Source organism: Apteryx mantelli, chromosome 9 (assembly GCF_036417845.1).
Source record: "Apteryx mantelli isolate bAptMan1 chromosome 9, bAptMan1.hap1, whole genome shotgun sequence".
Classification (NCBI taxonomy): Eukaryota; Metazoa; Chordata; class Aves; order Apterygiformes; family Apterygidae; genus Apteryx; species Apteryx mantelli.
In genome coordinates this window covers 22,079,997-22,104,360 of record NC_089986.1, presented here as the reverse complement: position 1 = coordinate 22,104,360, position 24,364 = coordinate 22,079,997, and the positions used below count along the sequence as shown (strand labels likewise).

Sequence of the window (24,364 nt, the reverse complement as noted above, 5' to 3'; positions counted from 1 at the left end):
TTTTGAGAGCAGAAATTTGGGTCCCCAGAGAAGTTTGGTATCTCAACATTTGTTTTCCTTCTGGTTGCAAACAGAAATCTGAATGTGCCTCAGTAACAGAAACCCTGTAGGGGAAAATTCTTTTTGTATACATTCAGACACTTTGTCTCAACAAAAATCCATGACTTAATCTTCATTTTTTCTAAGTTTAAGAGTTTTAAAATTATAAACAAAATAAAGTTAAACTGAAATATTTAGTTCCGTACATTGCTGAAGTAAATTATTTGATGCAGCCCAAATTCTTCCTTTCTTTTGTCCTCTCTAGAACAAAATGTTGCTGTAACTGCCAGGATTTGACAGAGTTTCAGTCTCAACAGACTTGTATCTTCCCCACAGAAAACTGCACCGAGACTTCCTGATCAGCACAATTTCCCAATATTGAGAAAGACAATAGCATCAAATATTTCAGCGGACATTAGCAGCGTTCACATGGAGCGCTGCCAAAAAAGCGTCTGAGAGGATGTAGCCTCGTATACTAAATTATCCATCATGCATAGCATATGCATAGGGTTGGGTTTTGTTTGATTTTTTTTTTTCGTAATTTGGAGAGACTTTAATGGGTGTTGACAGCAAGCCCTCTGAGCAGCAAAATAAACTTTTCTTAAAATATGCACAGATCCCTCCATTTGAATCTTTTTACTAACTAATCACGGCAGATAGAGCTTTGCTTAGGTACGAATGCATCTCTCGGACAAGCCCGGGACGCGTCTCCTGGCAGCACGAGCAATGCGCCAGGCCAGATTCAGCTCTGCCCGAGCTCCGGGCGTTGTGGCCAGCTGCCACGCGGATCCATCCCTCGGGCAGGCAAAACGCCTAACGCCCAACAGCACCGCGTCCCAGGGCATGGCTCCTTACGCTCCCTCACACTCGTCACCACTGCATCCGGAGGACGAACAGCCGGAGGAGCGCGAACGTCAGGCTAGCGCCTGCCGCGCCACTTTGTGATGGAGGCTGTATTAAAAGCGGCCAGAAATCGCTCTGACTTAACCCAAAGCACACGTACTCTTCATTCCGTAACCTGTTTTGTTTTATGTAATTAAACAGAATAAAGATCTTATCTAAACATCAACTAGTATCCCCAAAAGAAAAGTTAAAAAAAAAATTTTTTTTAAAGGCTTTGCGGCACACAAACCTCTACCTGGCAATGCGGCCTTGGCGACTGCCCTCGGGAGAGGGAGCTCAGCGCCCCGAGCCACCGCCGCCGGGTCCCGCTCCGCGCCGTGCCGCCGGGACCCCAGCCCACGCACCATGGGGCTGCAGGAGCTGATCTTTAAATGTACTCTATATTCAGACACTAATACGCTAGTTCCTGCCAGTTTATCGAAATGTCTGTGCAGAAGCACAAATCCATAATGCCTCAGTCCATTTCTTCTTGTTTCACAGGAGCGATCGGATTTGGTCACTATCTCAAACCATGCTGGTTTCCTCTTTGCAGCCTACCAAACTGTACAAAAGGAGATTAAGAGTAGTTCTCTTACTAAAGTTTGAGTCAGCCACAGAAAGTAACTACAGAAACGTACAGGGAACAGGAGATGACAGTAATGAAGTGTAGTGAACCTCATGTTGAGCTTTTAAAGAGCTCTCCTCCCAGGGAGACCAAGGAGAGCACAGCCGGATGAATGGCCAATGGCATCCTGAATATCTGTATAACAGAAACTGTCAGGCAAATTTTCAGGCTTTTATTCTATTTCTATACCTGTAAAGAAGCATTCTGCGAGTGCCTGTGGCCTCTGCAAGCAATGAGCGCCTGATGAAAAGTGGCAGCAAACTAAGAATCTCTCCCTGCTCCTGCCCTCCACCTCAATTTCCGGCAAAATTGCCAATGATTTAAATTAGGAGAAGGAACAGAATAAAAATAATACCCTGAATTTAACTAGTACTTTTCTACCAAGGATGTCAAAGAATATTTTATAAATAAATATTTTGGAGATGACAATACAGAGACACAATGAAGTTCAGAAGTGTTATATTCAAATGGCAAGAGTCCAAAAATGTCCTGTGTACGTGGGAACCCCAGTTCTCCAACTTTTCCGAGTCTATGTTTTAAGCTGATGCAAAAAAGCAGGACTATCACCCAATCTCACTACAGTCAAAGGTTGTCAGCTGAGAACTGAAGCAGAATCCAAAATATCCTGTATTGAAATTTCATGGAATGTTCTACCAATTCCAATCCTCCTGCCCCGTTTTTGCTTTAATACACATTTACTCTCACCTTTTATCTTTTTTTCTAAAATGGAAGATAAAATTAATCGCAATAGATTCTTCATAGAATTGACTTTTCAGGATTTTTTGAGGGCATTATGTTATCCTGTCAATACAGCCAAAACAAACAGTTTGCAGTAATGTGCATCTGAAGTGGGAGGTTTTTTTGGGGTTTTGTTTTGTTTTTTACAGAACCATCCATTTAGATGGCTTTATTTGCCACTGTTGCCCATACCTTTGTTCTGTGCTTCTTTGCTGAATACGAATGCCCATGTTTGCTTTGCTAACTCAGACTCTTCCACCAATGAAGCTGAACTTACCTGGAATCATCAATGCAGTCGTTACCCCCCCCTTCTTTTTTTTTCCATTTAAGGAAATTTTCATTAAAAAAGAATTTCAATAGACATGTGAACCCTGCTATAGCAAGTTTAAGGCAATAAACAATAAGCTGTTTTTTCTAAGCTACCTTCCCCGGACTGCTTGGAGGCTGTCCATAGACCCTGCCTGTAGAAACTGTGCAACACGGTCCTAGCAAACATTGCAGCCTAGACGGCAGGGAAACCCGGTGTCCTTCAAGCAGCTTGGCTGGAGGCAAGCGGGCCGACAGGACGACTGAGGCCGCTTCACGGGACCGAGCCGCAAGACGGGGCGCGCCGGCGGGGATCGGCCGCCTCGCGCCAGAGCCTCGTTTCCCACCCCCGAAGCCATCGGCTCGCGCTTGGCGGGAGACAGAGCCGCCGCCGGGCAGCGCCGCCGGCTCGCTCGCGACCGCCAGGTCCTCTCCACGCCGCACTGAGCGGGGCCGAAACGGTCTCCCCGGCTCGGGCGACGAGCCCAGGAAGGGAGCGAGCGGACCCGAAACGACGACCGCCGTTCTCCTCGGCAGCACCGACGTGCGGACGCGGGCCAGCACCGTGGCGCGGCGGGGCCGCGCGTCTCGAGCGAGCCCGCCTCGCGCGCGAGAGCCGGCGCGCTGCGCCATTCCCTCGGCTCCCGAGGGCGACTGCCTTCCCCCGCGCCCCCCAGAACTGGCAGGCTGGCGCGCGTCAGCGGGAGGGCGAGCGGCGCTCGGCCGTCTCCCAGGCTTGCGGGACGGCCTGCTCCGCTCCGCGCGCCTGGGCACCGAAGAGCCGCCCGGCCCGCCACACGCGCCGTGCGGTGCCGCGCTCTCCGCGGTGCCGGGCCGGGCGGCAGCGCCAGGCACCCCGCGGGGCAGGACGCCCGCTCTGCCCCTCCGCGCCCGCCCAGGCCGGAAACACCAGGCTGCTGCTCAGACCCTTCTCCAGCCCAGCTTAAAATGGTGACAGACTGACGCATTTAACATCCTGTGGAATAAACCCTCAGGTAAGAAGAGCTTTCAGCTTTCACAGAGTGAAACGATGACAAAGTCACACCGAAGACCTTTTTCTGGAGGTTACTTAGAGCTTCTGTTTCCTATCGCACAGCTCTCCCCATTACAAACCCTGGCATTTTGCATACGTACTGGTGGACGTAAAGTTCAGGGGCTCTTTAAAAGCACAGCAGTAAAATCCTTGCGAGTAGCTACGTTAAAACACATTGGTGCTATCTTCCTATCTAAGGGGCAATTTACAGCACATGGACGGGGCGTATTTTCCGGAGGTGGAGAAACGCATCTTCTTCCCTGGGAGCGTGTTTAGAAGCTTGCTTCCCGCGCGCCCAGCGCGACGCCCCCCCGGCAGGCCAGAAGGGGGTTCCCGAGCCACCTTCACAAACGAGCCACGAAAGGCTCATGAGAGGGGACAGCGCAGCAGCTGCCACGAAGGGGCACCAGCTCTGCTGGAGACGGAGCCAATTCGGAGGCGGTACCCGAGCTCGCCCAGCCATCGCCGCTGCTGCTGCGGGAGCCAGGCAGCCCCCGGCCGAACCGCTCTGCCCACCTTACCTCGAGGAAGACCCAGGGGGAAGAAGGCGGCTAGTGCCTTCCTACTTTGGCCGTGGAAGCGCTTCCTCGCCTGACCGATGCTCGCCCATACAGCGCTGGAGGACAGGACTCGCGCCGTGCCGCTCGTCACGCCGAGCGCATCACGCTCCAGACAGCTCGCGAGCCTGACTTCTAAACGCACCTCTCGTTAGGGTGCACGGTTTCCAAGCCATAAAATCTTTTTTGTTCTTTAAAAGTAATAACAATAATAATAGTAGACAGCTTTTTTCCTCAGGCAGTCTACTCCGCTCACCAGTTTTTTTGCGCTCCTTTTTGCGGACGGATAGCGCAGACGCCTGCAGCGAGCGAGGCGACGGCCAGGCCTCCGGCGCTGACGCAGGGCACGGTTCCCCCGCGGTCTCCGGGGGTTCGCCAGCCTGCCTTTACGCGTGGGACGCGACCACTGCCGGCACTCGCTGCTCTCAGGCCAGACCTGGCGAGTGACGGTGCTCGCTGAAGCCGTCTCCAGCATCGGGCGAGTTGCTGCCGTGTGCAGGTGCGTGTGCTGGGTCAGGGCTGTGGCGCCGCGGCGGCAGCGGGGCAGGCGTTCAGCGACCAGCCTGCTCGGCACCTGCTCATGCCGCCCCCGAGTCTCGTTGGCGTTGCCCCTCGCGCCCAGGAACGCCAGAAATGCCCCGTTGCCAAAAAAAAAAAAAAAAAGTTTATTAAACCCAAACAGTAGTTTAGGGCCTGATCCAAATTTCATTTGAGACAACGCAAGTCTTGCCGTTAACTTCAATAGGCTTTTTTGAGGTTCATGAGAAATCTCACATGCTTGACACTACTAAGTAGGAGTGTTGTAGTATTAAAAATATATATATATATTTGCTGTTAAAAAAATTGACTATGATAGTGCCATTTTGCTTCAAACTCTAGAAACCAGTAAAAACTGTATTTGTATCAGCAGCTCTGAAAAAAAAAAAAAAAATCAGACCTTGTGCAACTACAGTACAACTTTCACAATATGGCATTAAAAAAAAAAAAAAAAGTTGGCCAGCTCAAGCCAGCCTATCAGCTGGAACTGGCTCTTCAGCTTTTTGACTATTTCTCTCTGTGAGAAGGAGCATTTATAACAGAAAGTACAGATTTTATTAAAAAGAGAGGTTTAAAAATAAACCAAAGCAGTTCACCTCCAATCCATCTGCATAGCACAAAACACCACCACTGAGAAAAGTTTCTATTTCATACAAAGATTTTGAAAGCTACTTCTAAACTACAAATACTAGCAACATACAACACATGAATGTTTAAACCATGATTGTCTCCTTTTCTGCCCAATTCACAATACTATTTTAACAAGCGCATTAGTAAAAATCCTAATTAAAAAAAAGCTTTTAAAAATGTTTTAAGCAGCTATCCAGAAGCTATAGATGATAATATTTGTACTGACTGCAACAGCAAAACACGCTTCTAGCAGAAAATGCAGTCCAAGACCTGCATCCATCACAACCACGTAAGCTTCAAGCATCAAATATTTGCTCAAACCCAGAATTATTTGCATATATTATTCAATAGCTTTTCCACACCACATGCTTGAGAAAGTGACAGTCTACTCATGGGCAGCCCAGCAAAAACGGCAAGAAACGCACACAGGTAATTGCTGCACCCCAATAAACACAATGGGGCTCATAACCTCCATCTATATTGAGGAAACATCCCTCAGTTCGTAAGCTTAATCCCAGACCATACAAGCTACTGACCTGCTTTTACTCTAGATAATAGCAATAAAAAATACTAGAAATAAGAAGCTGAATCTTACCTACTTTGGGGAGTGATGCCCCCAGGGAGGGAAGCCCCCCGCTCCTGCTTTTGCTGCAAAACCTCCGTTCCTCGGGGTTTACAGCACCGACAGAGGAGCAGTGGCAGCCGATGCTACATAACACGTTATTCCTGGAGCCCAGGCACTTGGGAACACCGGGGAGGAAAATGTCGTCATCGTCGTCCCAGTGTCAGACCAACGCGCAAAGGTGCGAGGTGGTGAGCAGAGCTGCCCGAGCGGGAGCACGCACCACCACTGCTGGGACGCGCAGCCGGGCAAGGACGCGGCACGCACGACGTGACGGCGCCCGGGCACACCGGGGAGCATCCCCGACCGAGCTGCGCGGGGAGGCGCCCCCGGCACCGGCCTCACGGGGCAGCTCATGCCGCCTCACCCCAGCCCTCTTCCACACCTAACCAAACTCTGCTCACGCCAGCCTTGCTGCAGTCTCTCTCCTCTTCTTTGCATTCAAGGGTATCACTTGCTAATGAACGCACTACTCACCACAATCACTCCTTCTCACTGAAGGACAGTGTGCAAAAATGCCTGTGCTTCCACCCACCAGATGCAGAGCCTCACTCACCACAGGCCAGCAAAAAGGCTTAAAGCCTGCAGCAAGATGCCTTTGGCCACCCCTTTCCCACAGCTGCAGGAACTTCAGCAGCAAACTCAGAGCAGCTGTGCAAGCGTGGGGGAGAAAAGCCGTTTAGCCTAAAACACTGGAACCTACAAAGCCCACCTGGAGATGAACATCACCAAACATAAAATACCACCTAAAAGGCATAACCACATCTGCACCTGGAGAGCACAACAGCCCTGTGGGAGCTTCAAGCTTTGTGTTAAGGAAAAAGGAAAAGCGCTCACAAGCCTGCAAAAATGACCCCAGGGAACAAGGTCCCCCCTCAGGCCGCCATGGTGGCGGCTGGATGAGCCAACTTGCAAGAACGCAAAGCGCCTCCTGGGATCCCTCAGTGCCTTCTGCTGGCAGCCACCAGCCAAAACCAAAGGCCAGGTGGCCCCTGTCTGAAACACAGTGACTTCTCTGCATGGTGGCACCTGACACTGGAAATAGATGAACCCTTAGTCCATTCTCTGATCATCTGGAGGATTTTTTGTTTTTCCTCTGAGTCTTTTCTGGGGTGTTTTATTATTTACTTTTAACTGCTATTAAGTGCATTCAGGTATGACATGCATTTAGGAGTCTTTTAATGTCTCCCCTAAGCTTTGTCTCTGATTTACTCTTCCAAGGTTGACAAGTCCGTTCCTGATGCCAGACTAAGAGAAATATTTATGCCACCATGCATCACCACGGCACCTCTGGGCTGTCAGTACAGCAGCAGTACAGCAGCTCCAAATCCTGGCTCGCTCCAAGTCCTTCCTCGGCCAAGCAACTTCTACGAGTTTGGAGAAAAGTCCTCTTTGTGGGGGAGAAGCCCTCACAGCAAAGGGTTGGGCGCCGTTCGAATTACAACTCCTGCTTTCTTTTCCAATATTTAATTTGCCGTGCTGATGAGGATCCAAAGCGGAGGGAGGAAGGCAGCCCTGCGGGGAAGGAGGCACGCGCCTCCCCCTGGGGCACCTTCAGCCCACCAGGAGGCCGGAACCCGCGGCCGGCACTCTCGCTCCCGCGCCGCTGGAGCGGGCTGCCCACAGAGCTGCTCGCAGCATGGGGCCGGGGCGGGGGTGGTTTTGGGGCTAAATCGTGTGGGTTAGAATTTTCAAGTGAGGCTCCCTAAAACTGCTCTTTCTATTCTGGTCTGCTTGCTACGTTCGATCTCTTATTTATCAACCCAAAAAGATGTTTAGCACTAAGATGCTAAGTCTGAGGAAGTGAACAAGCTCCCTTGAATTATGAAATGAAGTTAGATTTTCACATTAGGGCCAAATTCAGCCCCAAGTAACCTTCGCAGCCCCGCTGAGACTTGGGGCCGGGCTGTTCAGAGGACGCGACGGTACAACGTGGCCCGCCAAACCTTTCGGGACATCCACAGAGAAGGAAATAAAAAGATGAACAAAATGGCTGCTAAATGGAGCCATTTTGCATTTTCAGCCGGAGACGCGAGCATCCCGCGAGCCTGCGACGCTTCCCACCACTCGCGTCCCCGCAGGCACCGCCGAGCTGCAGGCTGGCCCGAGCCACCCGCGACGGCTCCCCAAACATGCACGTCATGCCAAACGTCTCGCTGCTGTTCAGAAGAGGCGGACCAGCAGTTCGCTTTAAGGGATTTCCGAAAGGTAACGCGGTATTATGCAGTGCGCAGGGCTGACACAGCCGTGGATTTGTTGGAAAACACGCTGCGGGTGCTAAAGCAACAGGCCTTTGTGTGGTTTCACGTATAGCTGCCAAACATCTGAGCATTTCTGCCCAATCCCATTAATGTGAAAGCGAGCGGGTCCAATCAACTGTGCTAAAACGGAGATGAGCTCATAGGGGTTTTCTTCCTAACTGCAACATCTGTCATATAATCCTTTAAATAGGTAAACTGATTGCACTGACTCCTAAATGTTTTCTTCTATTATTTTCCAGTTTCCCGAATGGTGGCAAAGAGCAGCTCAACTACACACTGTACACATAACAGCTACTGTCGGCATCACGAGGGGCTGGAAGGCATTGTGCCTTTCTCTGCACCACGTGTCACAGGAAAACTTGCACACCTCCCTCCAAAATACTGCATCATCAAGGTCTGACAACGGCTCCCTTAACAAATCCTTCCTTGTTTAATAATCTTTAGTCAAATAACTTTTCTGACTTTGGTGAAACTACTTAAAGGGGTAGCATTTTTGAGTTAAGTCTGCAGGACAGTAGTTACTTGAAATGAACCCTTCTTACGCGTATCCGCTGCTGATCTAATTCAGCATTTATTCACGCACCAGCGTCAGTCCGCGAGTTTTAATGGAGTTAATCTTGATTTATACCTTGACAAATGAGATTCCTAAGATTTTTTGCAATTTTGGCAAGACATACTTTGCAGGACTTCACAGAGAAAAATGGGAAAACAGCGTGTTTCACCTTCAGTCTTCGCAATTCTTTAGTTAAAAGTTTGCCGTGTCCCTTTTCTCTGTCAAAACCTCTCTTTTCTGAAAGCAACTTCTGTTGTTGCGCACGAAGCCGGTGGAAACCTGACCTCCAGCTAGCTCCGTCCAGGTTTTCCCTCCGCTCAGCCGCCGGCGGGTGCCGCGGCCTCCCCGAGCAGCGCTGCCCGCCGGCGCGGGCTGCAGCTCCGCAGCGCTGCAGATCAAACAGCCGGCCCCGGCTCACGCCGAGAGGGAAGCCCTGCAACACCCTCCGCAATAAAAGGGTTTTTGTCTGCGCAGTCGTTCCCCACGACCCCGTTCGCCGCAAGTCTCGCGTCTGTTGGCCTCTGCTCTATACACCCTGTCTGTGTTCATGCCCACCTTTCTCTGGGCCGGCTAAAGATGCAGAGACGGGGAGGGGTTTCAAGGCCGCTTTGGTTCCATTGAGTACGCTGGGGTATATGGATCGTACATTGGCTACACTTTTAACAAAGAACAAAGTAATTTAGCCAGAAGAACTGTAGCTGTTACTGCTTTTCTGGACTATGTATATGGGGCAGATCGGGGTTATATTGGCATGGACGGTGCTCCTCATTTCAGCCAGGTGAACGAGCTGAGGTGGACAAGCTGCCTGCTTGCAGAAATATCAGCTGCAGACAGTTTATTCCTTGTACAATGCAAACCACAGTGCTCTATGTGACATTATATCTGATAAAGCCACAACTAGGCACTCATTTTTGGATCAGACATCGAACACGAGGCATATGATAGATGCAAAAGTCCTTAAGACAGGTCCATATATGGACTTGTGCGTGGTATAAAATTGGTCATGTTTGGCAGAAATTCTACATGCAGGCAAATATCCATTAAAAAAAATCAAAAGGTATAATGTGTATCACTGCTCTCCCTGCAGCTCTGCACTGAAATGAGCAAGTTGAGTTCATGGACTTTTTAAAGGAAATTTGTCCCTCAATGCTTTCAAAGAATTTTAACTGTTACTTTGGGGCAAAATGTCTTCAGAAGTAGCTGGGTATTTGCAAATTATGCAGAGGCTGATATTTTATCCAGAGATAACCAGACTAAACAAAAGCAGTATAGTTAAGAAGGGCAATGAGAAACTGCTGGTTTAAAAAAGAAAAAAATCCTAATTTTAGCCCTTTACTCTGCTGTTCGTCACTGTAACACCTGAGGCTCCTCTGTGCAAAATCAGGGAGAGGTGACCTGGCTTCGCCAGGCCTGTTACCAGAGTTTGTGAAGCTCAATTCTGTGTCCAGAGAGCTCAGAGGAACGGGTGGGACCTGGATCTAATGCTCACATACCCTGCAATTTAGCTGAAACTCCATCTCATAATTACAAGCCAACATAACACATCCAAACTGCACAGACTCTTCTGTAGAGGATGTGGGGGAACATATTTGACTATCTCTGAAATAAGTATAGCTTTCTGCAATGCAACAAGGAACTGATTATTTTCCAGGGCTCTTGCTTGGCCCATCTGACTTTCCCCATTTTTTTGGGTAGGGACAGTAGATAAATCTTCGCAGATGCGAATGAGGTCTGCAAGATCAGAATGAAGAAAATGCACAAAGAAATGCTGGCAGCTTGTTTGACGAGAGCCCCGGCTGGAGAACTCCCATCCTTTCAGTGGCAGCTCTGGACCATTTGTCTCTTCTGTAATTTGGTATCAACAATAACTTTCCTTTTTTTTTTTCCAGACTATATACATCAGAAAGATGGCATGCAGCAAAATTAATTGCATTAAAACTCAGTGAAATACCAAGCATTTGCTGTAAAATTTCAGTGCACTTTATCCTAAAACTGGATTCAAACAAATACAAATCCAACACTAAACAAAAATCCCCACAAAATTGTAAAAGCGTACAGTGCATATATCCAGCCGACCATGCAAAATAAGGATTCCATTCACATTTCACATCTCATTAAAGACAATTTGGCCATTAATCCATAAGGTTTTAGGAGCAAAGGAGGATTTTCCAAGACAGATAAACTGAAATGATCCTCCTTTGATCTCGGAGTTAAGCGCGAGTTACAATGGAAGATGAACAACACGGGGCAGAGCTTCTGGCCTTTATATGTGCAACAATGGCATCAGCAAACAACTACTTAATCAATATTTGGCCAGGGACACTGAAAACTTCCTTTTCAAATTTTAATTCCTAGTTGTAAAACAACTGTAGGGCAACCAGCAAGATAAGACATTAAACTGACTGCTTAATTGCCTTTTACTGTCTTACTCGTTATATATGCACATTAATAGTTCTTGAACCTTTATTTACTAGAAGGAATAAATGACCTGTCAACAATTACAGCAAACTCCCCTAACTAAATAATCTCAGCACCTGACACACTTTAACGATAATGTGTCCACAGCGAGTTTTAATTTCATTATGTTTCACTTTTTTTCTAGGAAGAGTGATTTAGACTGAATTAGTTTAACAGCGTGGGGCAGGAGTACTCCAGGGCAAGTAAAATAAAATTACGCACCCCCTCCACACTAAACAAAGTCTTGCCGTGAATTATGGTCCTGTACATCATTTTTATTAGCCAGAGCGCTCAGCGTTTGGGGAACACTTGAAACTATGCTGCATTTTTATTTATATATTTTGTTCTTCCTCTACCCACATGTTTGTTTCGTGGGATTTAAAGTGACATTTACATGGAGAAATTCACATTGACTAGATTGGTCTGATTTATTGCTTTGCGTTTCACTCAATTTCTTCTTAAATTAACCAGAGAGCACTTTGTAGTTCTGCTTCATTTCCCAGTGCAGTTTTATTACATAGCCCTGGGGACTCGTGATAATTTATCACTATCAGCTTTATTGGCTTTCCTCTTCTAAACCCTGCTCCAACCCTTATCAATAAGTAAACCTAATACAACACTAAACCTTCCCCGAGTAGCTGTTAAGATAAAAGCAAGGATTTCACCAGTATCGACTTTCACTTTCAGCATGAATTTCTATCTCCTTAAACTAAAATCCGTCTGCCTGCGAGAGCGTTTCCCTACCTGCGTAAGCGCAGGCAGAGCAACCCTCGCCCTTCGCCCGGGTTTTGCCACCCGGGATTCGGGCCACATTCTCATTCGGGCCGTCGTTTCTATTAACAGAGCGGGACAAATTTAGGTCCCGTTGCTGCCTGCCCCGGCCCACGTGAATAACGTGACACACGCGAACAGGCCCTCTGGCTGCTCGCAGCTCCTTGCGTGACGGCGTCTGCAGGGCGCCGGGTCCGAGGCCCCAGCCCGGAAACCCGCGTTGCCTCCTAACCTGCGGCTTGCGCCGAGCGCTGCCGTTGCTCAGCGCAAGCTGCTTTCGAGAACAGCCAGATCTCCAGCGGGCTGAATCCCCGCTGACGTCAGGCATTTTGCAATCGCAGCAGAATCCCGAAAGCCAAAGAGAAACCCACGTTTTAGGAGCGCGTCCTAGCCAGGCTGAAGTCACCCGGCCGTTTGCTCCTTGCCTTGGTCATTGCAGAATGAGACCAAGCAAGCCCAATCAGTTATGACTTCAGATTTCCAGAGCAACGCAAGCAGATGCGATCTTAAGTAGAAATTCAACTAAATGAACAGATGTGTGTGAAATGATCCTGATATTTGCTAAAATAACTTTTATGCCTGTTGCAGATACAGGTACTTAGGAGAATTGAAAGTGATGTCCACAGTGATTCTGTTTGAATTGGTGCTGACTCCTTTAAGTTAAGGTGTTCTTAAGACAACAAAACATGCAAAACAGTTAATGAAACCATGATTTCAAGAAAGGGATATGATGCATCAATATATTACTTCAGAGAACTCTTGCTAAAATGAGTAATTCTTTCTTCCCACAGCTGTAAGTATTATTATTGCTTATATAGTGCTATTAGTGGTGTGCAGTTATAAATAACAATATATATATAACAATGAGCACTTTCCTCAAAGTCTCCCAATGTACCTTCAGGAAAGCAGTGTACGGCTGCTCCTGGGAGACTCGGAGCAGCTAACTCCATTCTAAAGTCATGTGAAATTGAAGACGTAGCACCTTTCTGAAAATGCTCAGCCAGCTGGGACACCGCACTCTTGCTTGTTCCTAAGTTATTGATTACTAAAGTCATTAATTAGTATTATTAGTTTAGAATAAAGATTCAGACTGACCACAGTCCGGAGCCCCACAGCAATGGACATGCTCAGACAGAAGAAACAAGGCTCCTTGAGCTGCCATCCAGCTAACAGACTCCCTCATCTATATCGATTTACATTTGTACAGCACCTAGCACAAAGGCTTTTCTAGTCCATGACTAGACTCTCACATGCTACTGAGAAACGAAGGAAGAAAAGAAAAAAATACAGGCAAAAATGCTATCAATACTATCTGCCTTGAGCCAAATCCTGAAGTCATTAGGGAGTTTTTCTTAATTAAGCACTATTTTCTCGTCGGTTCCGAGAGCCTCGGAAACGAAATTCTGTTCAAATTACATGAGCCGATCTCTTAGACCTGCTAGTGACCAAATATTTAAAGTACTATAAGAAATTCCAGACTCAAAAAGATAATTGCCTGCAGCCACAGTCATCACGTTTCATTCCTTAAGTGAATCTTTACTGGTAACATTTAGCAGGGAAAACGCGTTGTGCTTTTTAGCCGTAAGCCACAGCAATACTTTACGCGGTGAGTAATTCCCGTTACTGCTGCTCCCCAGGGCAGGAGCAAAATCGCAACAAGCCCCAGATCAGAAAATCGCAGACGAAATCTAACTCAGCCGCTGCCTTGTCCCATGCTCCAACCGCCGCGTCCACGACGCAGGAATGAATGGGATGACTCAAGCCGATATCTGGTGTCTGCATGTTAATCCTTTCCCTTAATAAACTGCCTTTATTAGTTTAACAACCTAAAAATAACTGGCTGCATGGTACTGACCAACCCTAATCAAAACATCTGCCAGCCCGGCCAGCCCCAGCTACCCTCCAGATCATGCGCCACCACTTCAAAGCCCGTGCATCAAGTCAGTAATTGTAACATTGCATCTAAATATTTAAGCTAGGGGCTGGTAGTCGCGTGTCCCATTTACAGTCAGCATCTGTCCTCTAATTCCATTACAGTACAAAGCAAAAATGTTTCCCAAAACTCACAAACAGGAAAAGCATCGCGCGGCTAGAGAAGCAGCAGCGGCTTGAACTTTCTAGCTGCTGAGCAGCGCTTTTGTGCTAAGGTCTTTTTTTTTTTCCCCCTTCAAACTCCCCACATACACACACAAAAATAGGGGTGGTGCCGAAATTGTATTAATGTGAGCCTCAGGCACAGAGGGAAAAAAAAAAGAAAAGAGGAAGGGGAGGGAGAGGGGGGAAGGGTTTGGTCCGAGATGAAAGTAAGAAGGAAATAAAGGAGGCAATTTAGTCTGCTGTAGCCTGAATTGCTCTCAGTGAAGCCGAGGGGAGAGGGCCGGGATGAGTAGGGCCCTTTTGGACGGGGCGCGCATGACGGGGGCGGCTCCGCCGGGACGGGCCCGGGGGCCAAATCCGCCGGCCGCGAACAGAGCCCCATTGAGGGGCGTCCCGGCCCCGGCCCCCCAGCCCCGCGCCCCCCTCGTCCCCCGCTGAAAGCCACCGCTTTCCACCCGAAAACAACAGCTATCTTATGAAGCGGGGAGTTATCGCATCAGTCAGCAAACCATGCGCGGCGCAGCTCCCGCCGAAGCTGCGAGCGGCTCCCTCGTCCCGAGCCCTTCGTCTAAAAATACGCCCCCATGGGCCTAAAGAGGCACAAAAGTTTCTCTTTAACTTCCTTCAGTTATCGCTCATGCCTTTAAGAAAAGTATACCACGCGTTCAGAAATACACACAGAATCAGAGCCCTGCTGGTATGCGCTGTGTCAATTAAGTTTTTCTTTAAGTATATACCCGAAAGCTGTGCAGAGGGTGACACCGACCCACATGCAGAAATACAGCAAAGTGGGCTGTGCACATGGGTGTCTAATTCTTATTTGCTCACACATTTAAGTGTCTGGAAATAGAGGCTGAAATAGAAATACAGTAGGGCATATGAACGTTTTATATATATATATATATACACACATACACACACACAAAAATATATACATTTTTTTCATATATATATATATATATATATATATGTGGTGATCGCAGCAAAAATTCCCAGGGCACACAGTGTACTGTTTCCATCACACATTTTTTTAAACAATGCCATATTCTTTCTTTTCCCTTATCCCGCTCTGCCTCAAGTACTCACAAAATCCCAAATCTCCGAGAAGCTTGAATTAGCTGCCATCAATACCAGAGCAGTTGTTATCCTTTTTTCCCCCCCGCCCTCAAGAAAATAATCCTCCAGGTCTCCCAGAACCACCCAAAAGCCCTCGGCGAGGAGGCGATTTCAGTCTGCCTCGGAAACGTTCACAACTCGATCCGCGCTCCCTTCCCGCTTGCCTGCTGGTGGCTGAGCAGGAGAGATTCCCAGCTCCCCAGCCAGACACGGGACTTGCCTCCGGACCCATTGGAAAGTCTGCCCTTGAGCTTCCCCACACCTGCGCTCCTGGCGTCAGGGCAGCCTGGCCCCCACGGACCAGAATGATAAAAGCTGATAAGACCAAAAAATGCTCTAAAATACTGCACCTTGTTTCTAACTCCGTGAACTGGAGCCTCCACTGCTCCACCACCGTGGAGGCCACGCGATGGCCAGCTCCTGCGCCTGGCTGCGCGGCCCGCCGGCGGGTCAGCCTAGGACGCGCACTGCAGCGTCCCCAACACCACGTCCCGGCCGCGGCATCCCCGCGCCTCCGCGCAGAGCCCCCTCCCAGGCCTCGCGCACCAGCTCCGGCAGCGACAGAGGCTGCCAAATCCGACCCTGCAGGAGCGTTGCCAGTTATTTAGGTAGGAAGGATCAGACCTTCTGCAAACCGAGCACGGGATCTGACCTGATGTTTTTCCAGACTGAGTGAAATCGTAGCTGCCCTGTTGGCAACGGGGCTGAACAGCCTTTGCTCTTGGCTGTGTGCAGAAAGGAGAGGTGGGCTGCCTTTTTTTAAAAAAAAAAAAGAAAAAGCTCTCCCCAGTGTGCTGTCCCTACAGCATCATGCTGTATGTGGCGTGTTAAACAGCAACGCTCTCTAGCATCTCTCCCACTCCAGCAGCAACATTAAGCAACAGATTGCGCGTCAGGGAGAGCAGAACCCAAGTTACTACGGGGTAGAGCAGAGGCTCCCGCTCATTGCCAAACCTCCTGGGAACGCACACTGAATTTAGGGGAGGTGAAGAGACGTGGCCTGGCCATGTCCGTGCAGGGAGAGCCCATGGGCACGGGGGGGGGGGGGGTCTCCTCCCCCATTTAGTCAAGGGGCATTTTGCCACCGATTTAACTTGGAACAAAGAAAACAGGAAAACAGGTCGCTCCGGCCAGCGGCAGGTAACGGAGAGGGTACGTCGCGGGGCGGGACGCAGGCTCGCCAGAGGGCGAGGACCCTGCAGGCAACGCCAGACACTCTCCGCTCCCGCTGAGGAGCCACCAGTGCCGCTGCCTTTCCCGTGCTGTTATCGGGCTTCCCTGGGCTGGACGGGCAGCAGCAGCATCCCGGGGGGGGGGGGGAAGGGAGAAACTCATTTACAGTAAATCAGGATCCCAGCTTTAAAGAGCAGAGAGTCAAAGGACATAAAGAATATTTCAAAAAGGTAAAAGCATGATATTGATAATACTTTTTACTCTCTTGCTCTATTTACTACTCTTTGCTCCATAAAGCAGGGATATTATCAAGGCTTTCTGTCTTCTCTTTTTAATCTCTGTTCAGAAATTCATGGGAGGTAGAAAAGCTAGTTATTTTAACAACTGGGGCTCTGAGTTTAGCCATTTTCCCCTAGGTGAACGTCCTTCTCAGGAAGAAAAGCAGTTCTCTCCCAGAGAGCAATTCTCTGTTGCAGGAGGTCCTGGGGGGACTCTTGTGACCTGTCACAGAGAAGGACAGACTGGGTGATCAGACTGCTTCCTTCTGGCCTTGAAAGCTATGACTCTGTTAGCATCTTCCCTGTGTGTGTATTACACACATCTGCACAAACACAGACACACCGAAGATGAAGCTTCCTAAAGCCCTAGTAACCGAGCTGAAAACTAAGTTTTGAGAGTGTTTTTTGGTTTGTCCCGACACAAAGGGATACCCTATTTTAAAGAACGGATTTCAATTGTCTTTCTTGAACAGCAGTCAGCATCTCTAGATGTCTAGAAATGCTAGAAACATTCTGTAGGTGAAAACAGCCACTTTTTCCACGGTGGAGAGTCCATAAAACTGCGTGGAGCATTGGCTATTAGGGGCTCATTGAATAATTCATCCCTCATTGCAAGCCCATAATGTCTTTTCTCGGCCTTTTGTGGGGCTGTTTTCTCTTCTTTTCTCCTTGAATTATAAAAAGGTTGCCTTCTTTTGTTCACATCAAGCTGCTGCTAGCTGAAGCTTTGTCTGTGCAAAGCCAAAGTGTGAGTTTCAATGGACTCCCCCCTCTTTGTTTTCCAAGTTCATCTCCAAGTGTAGATTGTGTATAGAAGGCCTTCTTTGTAAAAGCTGGAAAAGTTGTACAAATGTTTGACCAGCTCATTTGCTACTTTTGTCTCGCCTTCCCCAGGGCCGGTGCCTGTGCTGGGCAGGCACCTCGGCGCCGCGGCAGGGCCGGCCCGGCCCAACCCGGCCCGGCCCGGCGCGGGGGCAGCGGCCGCCCCCGGCACAGCGGCCGCCGCGGGGCCCGACGCGCTCCCTCGCCCGGGCTGCGCCCCCACGCAGGCCACCGCGGGGTCTCCGCCGCTTCACAGCGGGGACGAGATGAAAGAGCAGCCCCGCGCCGCGGCGGCCGCCCCAGCCCGGCCCGGCCCCCGCGGTCCCGGGAGGGAGAGCCAAAGGCGGCGCGACCCCGCGGCTCCCGCCGCCGCCGCCCCGCCGGGACGAGCTCCTCGCCCGCCGCCGCCGCCGCCGCCGCGCCCCGGCCCCGCCGGCCGGCCGGCCCCGACCCGCCTGGCCCGGGCGGCGCGGAGCCAGCGCCGCCAGGACGGAGCGAGCGAGGGGGGCAGCCGCCGGCCGCCCCGGGCTCCGCGCCCGCGCAGCCCCAGCCCCGCACCCGCGCAGCCCCCGCGGGCACGGATTTACCTCTTTCGCTGAGGATGCCGTCGATGCTGTGCTTGGCCTTCTTGTCGCCTTCCTCCACCTCCTTCCGCTCCAGCTCGGCCTCCTCCTCCTCGCCTTTCCCAAACTTGCTCCGCAGGATGCGGCTGATGGAGCTCACTTCGGGGGGAGCGCAGAGCTGTGACCGGGCCGCCCCCAGGAGCCCCCCGGCGGCGCCCCCCCTCCCCGGGCCGGGGGCTGCCGCGGCGCCGCATCGCCGCCCCCGGCACGGCCGCCTGCTCGCCCCCTCGGGGCTGATTTCGGGGCTGGTGTCCGCGCACACAGAGCCCCGGTGCGAGCAGGGCGGCTCCGGCATTATTTTCTCCCGGGCCAGGGCAGCGGGTGATGAGAAAACACCACCGACACCCGCGCAAACGCCGCCGCGGCTCCGCGCCCGACCGCGCCGGCCGCAAACCGCCGGCAGCCGCAGGGCACCGAGCCCCGCCGCCTGCCCCGGCCCCGCTCCGACGGCAACACCGAGCCCCGCGCCGCCCCCCCGCCAAGAGCCCGAGAGGCGGCCGAAAAGCCGGGGGTGGGGGGGGGGGGGAATGCAGCTGCAATTTAATTGAAAACACCCCCGCCGAGGGCAGAGACCCTCCCGGGTGGCGGCGCGCGGGGCCCCGCTCGCCACCCCGCGGGCCCGGCCCGGCTCTCCGCCGGCGCGGCGCGGGGCTCCGCGTACCTGAAGGCACCGTGTTTCGGTCACACACCCCGTCCTTCAGCAGCTTGTCCCGGATCTCCCAGCTGAACATGCCCGCGTTTTCCCTCTTGTATTCCTCGATTTTCTTCTCAACGTCCGGCGTCGTCACCTGCTTTAGTGAAGAGAAGCGGAGCGGACGCGGAGGTCGCGGGGCTGGGGAGGCCGGGCTGCCCCCGACCCGGCCCGGCCCGGCCCCAGACCCGGTCCCGGTCCCTCCTGCCGCAGCCGCCCGGGCTCCCGCTGCTGCCAGCGAGAGCGGAAACCGGCCCCTCTTAAAAATCCGATTTTAAAACCGCCTGAGGACGGGCACGTTAAATTAAGAACGGCCATAATACTCAAGTTAAAATAAGAAGGGGCATAATACATAACAACGGGCCTGCATAATCTAAACCCCCCGAGTTAAACAGAACTTCCCACGAAATCCTCTGGGGTTATATGAGAAGGTAGGATCGAGCCCTCCGCAATGAAAACCTAGAATTATACAGCAATATTATACAGCAATAGCATGGTGCGCAGCTGTGCGGGGCCGGCTCTGAAATGCCCACAGCGGAGATGAAAATCAGAGGCAAACACAGGATCGTGATTAGAGGAGGAATCTGTGTAACTGAAACTTCGCGTCAGGAAAGTTTCCGCAGAGCAAAGTTAGCAGCACCAAATAAAAATTCGCATAATAAAAATGTTGATGGGTACCAAGACTGATACAGAGAGATTTCCTATGAGCCTGAAGATTTTAAAATTAAGCCGAATTCAAGCAAAACAAAGAACTCCTGGCGGGGAGTGACATTTCGTTCGGATAACACTCAAAAAAGAAAAAATCTCTGTAGATTAACATCGAAACAGAAAGTTCAGGCATTGCTACTTTAGGAAGCTGCAAAGGAAAAAATCTCTACAAGCCAACTTTCAACAGAAACTCACACTTTTACTTTTTTTGTGGAGATAAAAAGATATAATAGAAGGAAGAGGCTAATCTTGAGATAAGGATCCGTATTCGTCTGCCTTATTGCGAGCGTAAACTTTTTACTAGTGTAGCTATAAATACATGCAGCTTTGGGGCAGACAGAAAAATAAACGGTAGGAGAAAGAGCAACAGATAGACCGATAATTTTACGAGTTGCAGAGAAGCAAACTGTAGAACCGCGGCCCGATCCGGCGAGCTCGCCCTTCCTCTGCCAGCCCTGACAATTTGACTGATCGCCTACCCTGTGCGTGCCGAAAAGCGCCGAGCCCCCATGCGGCTCCCGCAGCGCCGAGTCGGGGCCTTTCGGACAACGAAACGTTTGCAGAGCGAACCCGTATTCCCTTGATCCGTTTCGGAAGGGTTTTTTTTAATCAGCCTTTTCTTAGAAAAGCAAATCATAGCCACAAAACTTCAACAACATTTTTTTTTAAAGCCTCGAGTACTTCTGGAGCAACAGGCAGGGAGTGCTGTGACCGGTGTGCGGGTGCGGGTGCGCACCCCGAGAGCCCGCGCAGCCCCGCGCATGGGGCCCGCTCCCTGCCTCCCTCCCGCTGCGCGGGTGCGGAGGGCGGCGCGGCAGCAGCGGCACCTGCGGCGCGGCGCGGCTCACCTTGGGTTTGCTGCCGCCGATGGCCCCCGGCCGGATGGAGCCCGTCTCCTGGTACCTGCAGAGAATTTTGGAGACGCAGCCGTGGGACACTCGCAGCTGGCGAGAGATGACACAGGGCCTTATGCCATGGTGGGCCATCTCCACTATCTTGTGTCGGATATGGTTGGGTAAAGGCCTGCCATTGATAAAAACTCCACCGAGCTGATTGACTCTGCCCTGGCCTAGAGGAGTAGAGACTAGAAAAGGAGGGGAGGGGAGGCAGGAGGGGGAAATGGCGTTAACTTCTCGTTCGGTTCCTGCTGTTTTTTTTTTTTTTTTCTTAAATTTTTTTTTTTTTTTTTTGCCTTCTCTGTAAGGCAACTCTCCCACCCGCACCCGCGCGCGGAGCTGCGGCGGCCTCCGCGGAGCCCCGCGCCCCGGCCCGCCGCCCCCAGGGCCGCTGTCACCTGCTGCTCTTGCCCGGGCCGGGGCAGCGGTTTCGTTCCCCGCGCGAGGCCGCCGGCGCCCGGGGAGCCCCGGGCCGGGCCGGGCCGCGACGAGCGCCCGCCGCGCGGGACGGACCCGCTGCCCCGCGTCCTCCGGGGACAAGCGGGGTGCGAAGCTGCTCCCCTTCCCTCGCACGGCGCAGGGCTGCGACTAACTGCGCTACAGCTTCCCGGGGCAAAGAACAGGGCTTGGAGCGGCGCAGCCTGGCCCGGCAGCATGAGAGGCATGCATTTGATTCCAAGGTCCTTTTCGATCCATCTTGGTTAATTTAATTTTGTTTAATTTTGCTCTTTTTTCCCTTCTTTCTTCTTTTCTCTCATTCTTTTTTTCCTGCTCCCCAAATCACTCTCCCTCGCTTTGCTAAGGAGCAGAGGGGATTCACGGCCTGCTGCCGCCGCCGCCCCCAGGCTGAGGCTGCTCCCGTCGGAGGGAGGATCGGTGCCGGGAGCGCGAGGGCAGAAGCCGCTGGCGAGCAGCGGGCTCTCGCCCCCGGCCGCCGCGGGGCCCTAACGCCGAGCAGCCCTGGCCGCGCCGGGGGCCGGGGGGCGCTTACCTTCCAGCGGGAACCCGCTGCGGGGGTAGCTCTGCCCGGGGCCCGGCCGCATCATCCTCGGCACAGCCCCGGCGAGAGCGGTCATGTCGGGCGCGGCGGGGCTGCAGCGCGGCACCAGGTGACGGCGGGCCGGGGCAGAGCCGCTCTGTCAGCGGGTCCCACCGCAGCAGCAAAAGTCCCGCGAGGGGGTGGGGGGAGCGCGGGGCGGGGGAGGAGGGGGAGGAGGGGGAGGAGGAGGGACCTGCGCTGCCGTCCTTTCGTCAGTGCCCGCGCTGCCCGCCGGCACCGGGAGGGCCGGGACAGGACGGAGAGCGGCCGCGAAGTTGGGGGCGGGGGGGGGGGGGGCGGGCGGGGCGGCCCGCGCGGTGCCGGCGGCGCGGGCGCGGCGGGCGCGGACCGGGACCATTTATCGCCCCGCGCCTGGCGCCGCTCCGCGCCGCCGCCGCCGCGATTGGCCGCCGCCGCCCGGCCCGGCCGCGCCGCCCCCGCTGATTGGGCGAGCGCCCGGCCCGGCCCGGCCCGGCCCGGCCCGGCTCCGGTCACCCCGGCTCGGCTCGGCTCGGCTCGGCTCGGCTCGGCTCGGCTCGGCCCGGCCCGGCCCCGCGCTGCGCCGTGTCCCCGCGGCTACGCCGAGCGCGGGCGCGGAGCAGCGCGGCCCGTCGGGGCAGCGCGGCCGTCGGGGCGGCGCTGCCGGCGCCCTGGCCCCGCGCCCGGCGGGGCCCCGCGGCGGCCTGGGGGCGCGGGAGGGCAGCTCCCGCCGGCCGCTACCGCGCTTTGTCTCCCGGCTCCGCTTCTCTCCGCACGGGGCTCGGGGGGGGGGGGACACAATCTCCCTCCTTTTTTTTTTTCCAACATCCAACAAAAAAGTTTTTTTCCTCCTTTTTATTTATTTGTTTTGCGCTGAAATCTGTCGCCGCCGGGAAGAAACATCTCTGGACCAAATGGTGCTAACGGTTTTGAAATCAAGAGCTGCCATTGATCTCAGTGGGGACTTCTGCTTTTAAAAATTGATGGCACGAGAGTGGCCCTATATTATATGCGTGTGTGTGAGTGTATACATGCGTGTGTGTATGTGTGTGAGGCGGTGTGTGCTGAAGTCTTACTAACAAGCATTTGTTCCCAGGAATTTATTGTAGTATTCAAACTAAACTGCTGGAAAAATAAAAGAGGTAAAGTCTGCCTAGGAGCTGAAGTGACCACAGCAGGATATGACGCCAGGAGTGTTGTAAAGACTGTCTGTCCTTAAAGAAGGTACTATTGTGCATGGCCTTTTATTTATAACTTGGTAAGTGCCAGCAAACTCGCCTCCTTTACACTCTGAAGTGCCAGCCCAGCTTTCCACAGTGCTCTTTATTTGCAATAGTCTATTCAGTAACTGTCACTCCCGAGCTTCAAGTTATTCAAGACCTTAATCAATCAAAAGGATGAGAATCGTTCAGGTTTCCCCCTTTGAAATAAAGGAAACAATGTTTTCGAGCCGCGGAGCCCACTTCCCCTGACGATTCGCGGCGATTCGGCGGCTGGTACCAGCCTTTGGCGATGGCGAAGATTCGCGTCGTTTACAAAGAAATCCGCGGCCGGGATAACGAGGCGCTTGAAGCGGCCCGCGCGGAGAGGGGAGCGGGAGCGGGAGCCTTGCGGAGGCTCCGCGCCGCCCGCCGGCTCGGGCCGGGGCTGGCGGGGAGCGGGACGTGCCGTCGGTTATAAATAGGCCGTGATTCAGCCGGCGGCACACACGTCCTCGGGGTGGCTGGGAGGCTCCTGGCCGTCCATCCTGCTCTCTCCAGCCCCCGTTGCGCCAGCCAGGGAACGGAACGCTTTCGATCACTTCTATAATGCATCAGATAAAAAGTGCGGCTCCCTGGCGGCCGCTGGCTCTCTCTGTAGCCGTTGAGCAGAGATCCAGGAGAAAGGCTTTTAAAAATACCAAGAAACAGGTTGGTAACAGAAGTTCGCGTAACAGAAAAAGTCAGTGTATATTTTACACAAATTTCGTATTTTACAAAATATTTTAATGACCAAAACTTCGAGAAAAACGTTAGCGAGACCTATAAAATCTCAACCAAAGCTAGAAAACGTCTTTGTGAAATTACTGTGTTTTCTCCGTGACTCCCTGTGCTCTCCAGACTTTGCAATACTTCCTGGCAGTCATATTACAATAGCATTCAAATAGGAAAAATGTTAGCGGAATAGGCAGTCTCTCTAGAAATTTGCCAAACGTATAATTTAGACTGCATTATTTGTCACGCATTTTTTTTTTAATCGCAGGAGGAATGTGGGAGAAGTACTATTAAGAATAAAACTAAATAACTATTTAAGAGTTAATTCGTGCTTGAAAAATACACAGGCAGAAGTATGCACGGCGTAGAGGTAGGTACGGGAATAAAACAGGACATCGCCACCGTAAGAGCCGCTCGGTCGCTGCAGCCGGCAGCGGTACGCGGGAGCAGAAGTCACGTCCACTTGCTGCCGCAGGGCCCGCCGGCACCGCGGGCCCAGCCGCCGCCGCCCAGGCGTGCGCGAGGCGCGGCGCGCAGCGCGGCGCGGCTTCCTCCGCGCACCCTCGCGGAGCTGGGAGCGGAGCCGCCCGCGCCCCCGCTCCTGCGACACGGCGCTGTCACCGAGCCGCGTTTTCCTGCCCCGCACGCGTGTGCGCTGCGCTGCGCGGGCCCCCGGAGGCCGGTGTCAGCCCCCGCCGTGCCGGGGCGCTGCGCGCCGCGGCCGCGCTCCGGGCCGCAGCCGCTCCGTCGCCCCGACGGCTCAGCACCGCGGCCCGCGCCAGGGGCGGCAGGGCCCGCGCAGCCGGGAAACCGCTTCCAACCCACCTAGTCGGGCCTGGCTGGCCCGCGCCGCTCCGCGCTACCGCGCACCGCCTGCCCCGAGAGGAAACGGCCTCATCCTCCTGCACGGGAACTGTTAAAATTCAAGGCAAAAAGATTAGACATGAACGCCTGGCCT

The 24,364-nt window shown here is 52.6% G+C and overlaps 1 protein-coding gene across 1 annotated transcript in view; it reads right to left on the bottom strand.

Moving 5' to 3' along the window:
- Positions 1–21,491, bottom strand: part of PAX3 (paired box 3) — a 75,732-nt gene extending 54,241 nt beyond the window's left edge. Inside the window, exons 1-4 of the mRNA XM_067301470.1 lie at positions 21,407–21,491; positions 20,368–20,603; positions 18,782–18,908; positions 18,085–18,219 (exon numbers count right to left, since the gene is read on the bottom strand). Coding sequence (XP_067157571.1) covers positions 18,085–18,219; positions 18,782–18,908; positions 20,368–20,603; positions 21,407–21,491 — 583 coding nt within the window. The remainder of the gene's footprint in view (positions 1–18,084; positions 18,220–18,781; positions 18,909–20,367; positions 20,604–21,406) is intronic.
- Positions 21,492–24,364: the final 2,873 nt, after the last annotated feature.